The following is a 10,564-nucleotide window of genomic DNA, read 5'->3' as shown; positions in this document are numbered from 1 at the left end:
GTGTCCTAATACTTTTGTCCTAAATTAGAAGGGGTGTCCTAATACTTTTGTCCTAAATTAGAAAGGGGTGTCCTAATATTTTTGTCCTAAATTAGAAGGGGTGTCCTAATACTTTTGTCCTAAATTAGAAGGGGTGTCCTAATACTTTTGTCCTAAATTAGAAAGGGGTGTCCTAATACTTTTGCCCCACATTAGAATACTTTTGCTCCAAATTAGAAGGGGTGTCCTAATACTTTTGTCCTAAATTAGAAAGGGGTGTCCTAATACCTTTGTCCTAAATTAGAAAGGGGTGTCCTAATACCTTTGTCCTAAATTAGAAGGGGTGTCCTAATACTTTTGTCCTAAATTAGAAAGGGGTGTCCTAATACTTTTGTCCTAAATTAGAAAGGGGTGTCCTAATACTTTTGTCCTAAATTAGAAAGGGGTGTCCTAATACCTTTGTCCTAAATTAGAAGGAGTGTCCTAATACTTTTGTCCTAAATTAGAATGAGTGTCCTAATACTTTTGCCCCACATTAGAATACTTTTGCTCCAAATTAGAAGGGGTGTCCTAATACTTTTGTCCTAAATTAGAAGGGGTGTCCTAATACTTTTGTCCTAAATTAGAAAGGGGTGTCCTAATACTTTTGTCCTAAATTAGAAAGGGGTGTCCTAATACTTTTGTCCTAAATTAGAAGGAGTGTCCTAATACTTTTGCCCCACATTAGAATACTTTTGCTCCAAATTAGAAGGCGTGTCCTAATACTTTTGTCCTAAATTAGAAGGAGTGTCCTAATACTTTTGTCCTAAATTAGAAGGAGTGTCCTAATACTTTTGCCCCACATTAGAATACTTTTGCTCCAAATTAGAAGGGGTGTCCTAATACTTTTGTCCTAAATTAGAATGGGTGTCCTAATACTTTTGTCCTAAATGATCATCAGATTCTGATAAAATTAGAAAGGGTGTCCTAACACTTTTTTTTTTCCAAATTAGAATGTCTTTGCCCCAACTAAGAAGGGGTGTTCTAATACTTTTGCCCCACATTAGAAGGGGTGTCCTAATACTTTTGCCCCACATTAGAAGGGGTGCCCCAAAACTTTTGCATCAAGTGTAGACAGAAACGACGTCGCCACCTTCATTTATTTTAAACAAAAAATAGAATTTATTTACGTCACACAAGCAGAAATTCATTGCGGTAACATTTAATCTGGTCCCACTGTGGTTAACAAGATGTGCCATAAAGCCTCCACAAGGGGGCGCTCACGTACAAGTTCATGTCGTTATTATGTGCCTGTTAAAAATCTTTATTTAATCATTACAGACTAGAGCAGCTTCTTTGTTTATATAAGCAAACGAAGGCTGGTTATCAGTCCCTGCGGTTGGCAAATTAGCTAAATAAAACGTTTCGTTATTCTGTTCATCTGAAACGACGTTGCGAAAAAAAAACCCGCACCACATCCTGTTCTTGCAAACCCTCGGCCGGACTTCCTGTCGCGAGCCGGGTTCCTCTCGAAGTCTCTCAGAGCTGCGAGTCGCGCCGCCGCAGGGACTTCCGGCGCAGGGAGTCGGAGATGTCCTCGTTGAAGACCTTCTCCACGGCGGACAGCAGCGAGGCCCGGACGGTGCGGCTCAGCCCGCGGGCGGCGAACACGTACAGCACGGGGTTGAGCGCGCTCTTCACGTAGACCAGGAACAGCGAGACGTAGATGCCCTGAGACGCGCCCGCGTAGAGCCCGGCGCGGTCCTCGCGGCCGGACGCCAGCGCCTTCAGGAAGCGGCAGGTGAAGTAGGGCACCCAGCAGGTCAGGAACAGGAGCATGGTCAGGAACAGGATGCGGTAGAGCCGGTTCAGCCTCTGAGACGTGTACGAGGGTCCGCCGGGCGACGCGGGCGAGCCGGGCGTCGTCTGGGCGCTCTCGGACTTCCGGGCGAACACGATCACGGCCAGGTTGCAGGACAGGAAGATGACCAGCGGGAGCAGGAACCCCACCCCGGTCTCCAGCGCCACCAGGCCGCTCCCGATCCCCGTGATGTTCTCCAGGCACTGCGACGTGTTGTGGATGCGCACCAGCCCCGCCGCCGTGATGTAGGGCACGGACAGGGCGCCGGCCAGCCCCCACAGGACGGCGCAGATCAGCGGCACCGCCCAGCGCGGGCGCCTCAGGCGGGCCCAGACGGGCCGCAGCAGGCACAGGCAGCGCTCCAGGGCGATGGCGCTGAGCAGGAAGGCGCCGGCGTACAGGCCCAGGCAGCGCAGGAACATGACCACCTGGCACAGCGGCTTCCCGAACGGCCAGCTGTAGTGGTGCGCCAGGTAGCCCAGCATGAGCGGCGTGCGCAGCAGCAGCACCAGGTCGGCCAGGGCCAGGTTCACCACGTAGAAGCGGAAGCTGCCGGCGCTCTGCGTCTCGCCCCCCACGGACCTGCCGCCGCGCCTCCTGCGGACCCCCAGCACCCACACCACCAGCCCGTTCAGGGTCACGCCCACCGAGAAGATCAGCACCGTCACCACCATCTGCAGCACGCGCAGCGCCTCGCCCGTCGCCATAGGTCTCTGGGGATTCAAGAAGGGAAACGGTCACAGGGCGGTACGTCTGTGGGAATTTGTGCCCGTTCAGTCAAAGGAAAATTGGGAGGAAGTACGTCTGTGGGAATTTGTGCCTGTTTGGTCAAAAGGAAAATTGGGAGGAAGTACGTCTGTGGGAATTTGTGCCTGTTCAGTCAAGGGAAAATTGGGAGGAAGTACGACTGTGGGAATTTGTGCCCGTTCAGTCAAGGGAAAATTGGGAGGAAGTACGACTGTGGGAATTTGTGCCCGTTCAGTCAAAGAAAAATTGGGAGGAAGTACGTCTGTGGGAATTTGTGCCCGTTCAGTCAAGGGAAAATTGGAAGGAAGTACGACTGTGGGAATTTGTGCCCGTTCAGTCAAAGGAAAATTGGGAGGAAGTACGTCTGTGGGAATTTGTGCCCGTTCAGTCAAGGGAAAATTGGGAGGAAGTACGTCTGTGGGAATTTGTGCCCGTTCAGTCAAGGGAAAATTGGGAGGAAGTACGTCTGTGGGAATTTGTGCCCGTTCAGTCAAAGGAAAATTGGGAGGAAGTACGTCTGTGGGAATTTGTGCCCGTTTAGTCAAAGGAAAATTGGGAGGAAGTACGTCTGTGGGAATTTGTGCCCGTTCAGTCAAGGGAAAATTGGGAGGAAGTACGTCTGTGGGAATTTGTGCCCGTTCAGTCAAGGGAAAATTGGGAGGAAGTACGTCTGTGGGAATTTGTGCCCGTTCAGTCAAAGGAAAATTGGGAGGAAGTACGTCTGTGGGAATTTGTGCCCGTTTAGTCAAAGGAAAATTGGGAGGAAGTACGTCTGTGGGAATTTGTGCCCGTTTAGTCAAAGGAAAATTGGGAGGAAGTACGTCTGTGGGAATTTGTGCCCGTTCAGTCAAGGGAAAATTGGGAGGAAGTACGTCTGTGGGAATTTGTGCCTGTTCAGTCAAAGGAAAATTGGGAGGAAGTACGTCTGTGGGAATTTGTGCCCGTTCAGTCAAAGGAAAATTGGGAGGAAGTACGTCTGTGGGAATTTGTGCCCTATCAGTCAAAGAAAAATTGGGAGGAAGTACGTCTGTGGGAATTTGTGCCCGTTCAGTCAAGGGAAAATTGGGAGGAAGTACGTCTGTGGGAATTTGTGCCTGTTCAGTCAAAAGAAAAATTGGGAGGACGTATGTCTGTGGGAATTTGTGCTCGTTTGGTCTAAAGAAAAATTGGGAGGAAGTACGTCTGTGGGAATTTGTGCCCGTTCAGTCAAAGGAAAATTGGGAGGAAGTACGTCTGTGGGAATTTGTGCCCATTCAGTCAAAGGAAAATTGGGAGGAAGTACGTCTGTGGGAATTTGTGCCCGTTCAGTCAAAGGAAAATTGGGAGGAAGTACGTCTGTGGGAATTTGTGCCCGTTCAGTCAAAAGAAAATTGGGAGGAAGTACGTCTGTGAAAATTTGTGCCCAATCAGTCAAAGGAAAATTGGGAGGAAGTACGTCTGTGGGAATTTGTGCCTGTTCAGTCAAAGGAAAATTGGGAGGAAGTACGTCTGTGGGAATTTGTGCCCATTCAGTCAAAGGAAAATTTGGAGGAAGTACGTCTGTGGGAATTTGTGCCCGTTCAGTCAAAGGAAAATTGGGAGGAAGTACGTCTGTGGGAATTTGTGCCTGTTCGGTCAAAGGAAAATTGGGAGGAAGTACGTCTGTGGGAATTTGTGCCTGTTTGGTCAAAAGGAAAATTGGGAGGAAGTACGTCTGTGGGAATTTGTGCCTGTTCAGTCAAGGGAAAATTGGGAGGAAGTACGTCTGTGGGAATTTGTGCCTGTTCAGTCAAGGGAAAATTGGGAGGAAGTACGACTGTGGGAATTTGTGCCCGTTCAGTCAAGGGAAAATTGGGAGGAAGTACGTCTGTGGGAATTTGTGCCCGTTCAGTCAAGGGAAAATTGGGAGGAAGTACGTCTGTGGGAATTTGTGCCCGTTCAGTCAAGGGAAAATTGGGAGGAAGTACGACTGTGGGAATTTGTGCCCGTTCAGTCAAGGGAAAATTGGGAGGAAGTACGACTGTGGGAATTTGTGCCCGTTCAGTCAAGGGAAAATTGGGAGGAAGTACGTCTGTGGGAATTTGTGCCCATTTAGTCAAAGAAAAATCTTTGATTGATGTTCAAAAATGGGAGAAAGTATAAAGTACAACTGTGGGAATTTGTGCCCGTGTGCTTGTTCGGTCAAAAGAAAAATTGTGAGGAAGTACGTCTGTGGGAATTTGTACCCGTTTGGTCTAAAAGAAAAGCTTTCAGAGAAAGTACAACGTACGTCTGTGGGAATTTGTGCCTGTTCAGTCAACAGTTAAGCCTTTGACTGATGTTCAGAATTGGGAGGAAGTACGTCTGTGGGAATTTGTGCCCATTCAGTCAAAGGAAAATTGGGAGGAAGTACGTCTGTGGGAATTTGTGCCCGTTCAGTCAAAAGAAAATTGGGAGGAAGTACGTCTGTGAAAATTTGTGCCCAATCAGTCAAAGGAAAATTGGGAGGAAGTACGTCTGTGGGAATTTGTGCCTGTTCAGTCAAAGGAAAATTGGGAGGAAGTACGTCTGTGGGAATTTGTGCCCATTCAGTCAAAGGAAAATTTGGAGGAAGTACGTCTGTGGGAATTTGTGCCCGTTCAGTCAAAGGAAAATTGGGAGGAAGTACGTCTGTGGGAATTTGTGCCTGTTCGGTCAAAGGAAAATTGGGAGGAAGTACGTCTGTGGGAATTTGTGCCTGTTTGGTCAAAAGGAAAATTGGGAGGAAGTACGTCTGTGGGAATTTGTGCCTGTTCAGTCAAGGGAAAATTGGGAGGAAGTACGTCTGTGGGAATTTGTGCCTGTTCAGTCAAGGGAAAATTGGGAGGAAGTACGACTGTGGGAATTTGTGCCCGTTCAGTCAAGGGAAAATTGGGAGGAAGTACGACTGTGGGAATTTGTGCCCGTTCAGTCAAGGGAAAATTGGGAGGAAGTACGTCTGTGGGAATTTGTGCCCATTTAGTCAAAGAAAAATCTTTGATTGATGTTCAAAAATGGGAGAAAGTATAAAGTACAACTGTGGGAATTTGTGCCCGTGTGCTTGTTCGGTCAAAAGAAAAATTGTGAGGAAGTACGTCTGTGGGAATTTGTACCCGTTTGGTCTAAAAGAAAAGCTTTCAGAGAAAGTACAACGTACGTCTGTGGGAATTTGTGCCTGTTCAGTCAACAGTTAAGCCTTTGACTGATGTTCAGAATTGGGAGGAAGTACGTCTGTGGGAATTTGTGCCCATTCAGTCAAAAGCAAAGCCCTCGATTGATGTTCAAAAGTTGGAAGAGAATATGAAGTGCGTCTGTGGGTCGTATCGTTTAACCTCGGCACTGATGTTGCTGTAGAGGGTTCGATCGTTCCGGAGCTAATCAGCAGGGCTCGCTTTGTGCGCAGACCCAAACTGTGATGCTCCCACCACCACGCTTCACAGTTCGGACAAGGTTTATCATTCATGTCGGGGGCGTGGTCAGGCGTCCGAATACTTTTGGTGAACGATGTTCAAAGTGCCGAGTACGTCTGTGGGAATTTGTGCCCGTTTGGGAGGAAGTACGTCTGTGGCCCAACAGTAAAAAAAAAAAGCCTTCTGAGAAAATACAGTGGGGCCAAAAAGTATTTAGTCAGCCACTGATTGTGCAAGTTCTCCTACTTAGAAAGATGAGAGAGGTCTGTAATTTTCATCATAGCTACACTTCAACTATGAGAGACAAAATGAGAAAAAAAAATCCAGGAAATCACATTGTAGGATTTTTAAAGAATTTATTTGTAAATTATGGTGGAAAATAAGTATTTGGTCACCCACAAACAAGCAAGATTTCTGGCTCTCACAGACCTGTAACTTCTTCTTTAAGAAGCTCTTCTGTCCTCCACTCGTTACCTGTATTAATGGCACCTGTTTGACCTCGTTATCTGTATAAAAGACACCTGTCCACAGCCTCAAACAGTCAGACTCCAAACTCAACCATGGCCAAGACCAAACAGCTGTCGAAGGACACCAGGAAGAAAATTGTAGACCTGCACCAGGCTGGGAAGAGTGAATCTAAAATAGGCAAGCAGGTTGGTGTGAATAAATCAACTGTGGGAGCAACTGTAAGAAAATGGAAGACATACAAGACCATTGATAATCTCCCTCGATCCCGTGGGGTCAAAATGATCATGAGAACGGTGAGCAAAAATTCCAGAACTACACGGAGGGACCTGATGAATGACCTGCAGAGAGCTGGGACCAAAGTAACAAAGGCTACCATCAGTAACACACTACGCCGAGAGGGACTCAAATCCTGCAGTGCCAGGCGTGTCCCCCTGCTTAAGCCAGTACATGTTCAGGCCCGTCTGAAGTTTGCCAGAGAGCATATGGATGATCCAGAAGAGGATTGGGAGAATATCATGTGGTCAGATGAAACCAAAATGGAACTTTTTGGTAAAAACTCAACTCGTCGTGTTTGGAGGAAGAAGAAGAACCCAAGAACACCATACCTACTGTGAAGCATGGGGGTGGAAACATCATGCTTTGGGGCTGTTTTTCTGCAAAGGGGACAGGACGACTGATCCGTGTTAAGGGAAGAATGAACGGAGCCATGTATCGTGAGATTTTAAGCCAGAACCTCCTTCCATCAGTGAGAGCATTGAAGATGGAACGTGGCCGGGTCTTCCAGCATGACGACGATCCCAAACACACCGCTCGGGCGACGAAGGAGTGGCTCTGTAAAAAGCATTTCAAGGTCCTGGAGTGGCCTAGCCAGTCTCCAGACCTCAACCCCATAGAACATTTGTGGAGTCCGTGTTGCCCAGCGACAGCCCCAAAACATCACTGCTCTAGAGGAGATCTGCATGGAGGAATGGGCCAAAATACCAGCTACAGCGTGTGCAAACCTGGTGAAGACTTACAGGAAACGTTTCACCTCTGTCATTGCCAACAAAGGTCATGTTACAAAGTATTGAGTTGAACTTTTGTTATTGACCAAATACTTATTTTCCACCATAATTTACAAATAAATTCTTTAAAAATCCTACAATGTGATTTCCTGGATTTTTTTTTCTCATTTTGTCTCTCATAGTTGAAGTGTAGCTATGATGAAAATTACAGACCGCTCTCATCTTTCTAAGTAGGAGAACTTGCACAATCAGTGGCTGACTAAATACTTTTTGGCCCCACTGTACATCTGTGGGAGGAAGTACGTCTGTGCCCCAACAGTAAAAAAAAAGCCTTCTGAGAAAATACGTATGTGGGAGGAAGTACGTCTGTGGGAATTTGTGCCTGTTCGGTCTTAAAAAAGCCTTCGATTGATGTCCAAAATTCGTAGAAAGTCCGAAGTACATCTATGGGAATTTGTGCTCGTTTGGTCAAAAGGAAAGCCTTTGGAGAAAGTACGTCTGTGGGAATTTGTGCCCGTTCAGTTAAAGAAAAACTTTCGATTGATGCTCAAAATTGGGAGAAAGTATAAAGTGCGTCTGTGGGAATTTGTGCCCATTCAGTCAAAGGTAAAGCCTTCGGGGAAAGTACGTCTGTGGGAATTTGTGATGCTCCCACCACCACGCTTCACAGGTCGGACAGGGTTTATCGTTGATATGCGCTTTCTGAATGAAGAATCGTCCGTCTGTCCCCAGTCGGCCTTGATTTGCTCGGAGGAAAGTGTATTTTGGAAATTGTGAGCGGGACTGTTATGGAGGCCGCGCTGTGTACACTATATACAGCGTATACACCGTATACACCCGGGAGCTGTTTTCTTTCCCAGTACTCGCTGGTACTTATTTACAAACACAAACTGTAATCGTAAATTCGTCCCCTGTTTGGTTTAAAACGAATCAAACGAATCAAAGTGAATCAGATTCAGATTCAATATTTCTGATTCAGTCAGATTTAGGACAGAAGCTCTTCCCGAAAGTGCTGGCAGGATTCTGAAGGAATGCAAACATTTTACCTCAGGCGTGTCTTTTAAGAACCTGTCTACACCCATCGTGGGGTTAACACACCTTAACGTGCAGCGAGTGTCCCAACCGCTCAGCGTTCTGCTTTTACCCGGCCTAGCGGCGCAAATTCGACTCTGTTTTTAATCGTTAAATCGTTAAACTATTAAATCCGATCGGTTCTGATGTTTAAGGTCTTACCTGTCGCTGCAGGCGTCCAGCCGCGGACCTCGACGTGGTTACATGAGCTGGAAGGTGCTGGTGTTTACGACCTGTCCCGTCCGAGAAGTCTGCAGGGGCGTGTTCCAGACAGCGCGTGTTCCTTCCTCTCGAGCTATTGCACCACACCGCACCGATTGCAACACGGATAAGAGCACGGATCGGGTTTCATGTTTGCTCAGGGGGGGGTAATTTAATGCCCCCGATGATGTTTACTGAATGAACAACGTCGGGATTTCATGATTCGGATCGAACGATGGGCGGAGGATCCTCGGGTCGTCAAGAAACGCGAGAGAAAATAGTTCCAAATGTTTAAAAACGACGATTTTGCATATTTCTCCATCTACAGTGCATGATATTATTATACCATTGAAGAACCTTTTGGTGCAAAAGTGCTAAATAAAAACTTCCAAGGTTCAAAGAAACCTGAATGGAACCGGTTCAAGAACTGGAGTTCTTTTGGTGGAAAAGAGCTAAATAAAAAGCACCAATGTTCAAAGGAACCTGAATGGAACCGGTTCAAGAACCGGAGTTCTTTTGGTGCAAAAGAGCTAAATAAAAAGCACCAAGGTTCAAAGAAACCTGAATGGAACCGGTTCAAGAACCGGAGTTCTTTTGGTGCAAAAGTGCTAAATAAAAAACACCAAGGTTCAAAGGAACCAGAACAGAACAGGTTCAAGAACCGGAGTTCTTTTGGTGCAAAAGAGCTAAATAAAAAGCACCAAGGTTCAAAGAAACCCGAACGGAATTGGTTTAAGAACCGGAGTTCTTTTGGTGCAAAAGTGCTAAATAAAAAACACCAAGGTTCAAAGGAACCAGAACAGAACTGGTTCAAGAACCGGAGTTCTTTTGGTGCAAAAGTGCTAAATAAAAAACACCAAGGTTCAAAGAAACCCGAACGGAATTGGTTCAAGAACCGGAGTTCTTTTGGTGCAAAAGTGTTAAATAAAAAACACCAAAGTTCCAAGAAAGCTGAATGGAACCGGTTCAAGAACTGGAGTTCTTTTGGTGGAAAAGCGCTAAATAAAAACCACCAAGGTTCAAAGAAGCCCAAACAAAATCGGTTCAAAAACCGAAGTTCTTTTGGTGGAAAAGCGCTAAATAAAAACCACCAAGGTTCAAAGAAACCCGAACAGAACCGGTTCAAGAACTGGAGTTCTTTTGGTGCAAAAGTGCTAAATAAAAAACACCAAGGTTCAAAGAAACCCGAACGGAATTGGTTCAAGAACCGGAGTTCTTTTGGTGCAAAAGTGCTAAATAAAAAACACCAAGGTTCAAAGAAACCCGAACGGAATTGGTTCAAGAACCGGAGTTCTTTTGGTGCAAAAGTGTTAAATAAAAAACACCAAAGTTCCAAGAAAGCTGAATGGAACCGGTTCAAGAACTGGAGTTCTTTTGGTGGAAAAGCGCTAAATAAAAACCACCAAGGTTCAAAGAAGCCCAAACAAAATCGGTTCAAAAACCGGAGTTCTTTTGGTGGAAAAGCGCTAAATAAAAACCACCAAGGTTCAAAGAAACCCGAACAGAACCGGTTCAAGAACTGGAGTTCTTTTGGTGCAAAAGTGCTAAATAAAAAACACCAAGGTTCAAAGAAACCCGAACGGAATTGGTTCAAGAACCGGAGTTCTTTTGGTGCAAAAGTGTTAAATAAAAAACACCAAAGTTCCAAGAAAGCTGAACAGAACCGGTTCAAGAACTGGAGTTCTTTTGGTGCAAAAGTGCTAAATAAAAACCACCAAGGTTCAAAGAAACCCGAATGGAACCGGTTCAAGAACTGGAGTTCTTTTGGTGGAAAAGAGCTAAATAAAAAACACCAAGGTTCAAAGAAACCCGAACAGAACCGGTTCAAGAACCGGAGTTCTTTTGGTGGAAAAACGCTAAATCAAAAA

At 46.0% G+C, this 10,564-nt stretch overlaps 1 protein-coding gene and 1 pseudogene across 1 annotated transcript; one reads left to right on the top strand and one right to left on the bottom strand.

Annotated features, from left to right (window-relative positions):
- LOC134328691 (NACHT, LRR and PYD domains-containing protein 3-like) overlaps positions 1 to 10,564 on the top strand; it is a 1,194,473-nt pseudogene that overhangs the window by 22,093 nt on the left and 1,161,816 nt on the right.
- On the bottom strand, positions 1,117 to 8,746 carry LOC134329292 (C3a anaphylatoxin chemotactic receptor). The gene is made up of 2 exons (XM_063010505.1): positions 8,658 to 8,746; positions 1,117 to 2,532 (listed from the first exon to the last, which is right to left on the bottom strand). The coding sequence occupies exon 2, from the start codon at positions 2,524 to 2,526 to the stop codon at positions 1,498 to 1,500; it is 1,029 nt and encodes a 342-aa protein (XP_062866575.1). The 5' UTR covers positions 2,527 to 2,532; positions 8,658 to 8,746; the 3' UTR covers positions 1,117 to 1,497.

The sequence above is a fragment of the Trichomycterus rosablanca genome, chromosome 15, assembly GCF_030014385.1.
Source record: "Trichomycterus rosablanca isolate fTriRos1 chromosome 15, fTriRos1.hap1, whole genome shotgun sequence".
Classification (NCBI taxonomy): domain Eukaryota; kingdom Metazoa; phylum Chordata; class Actinopteri; order Siluriformes; family Trichomycteridae; genus Trichomycterus; species Trichomycterus rosablanca.
The sequence above is the reverse complement of the archived record's forward strand: the minus strand, read 5'-3'. Positions and strand labels throughout refer to the sequence as shown.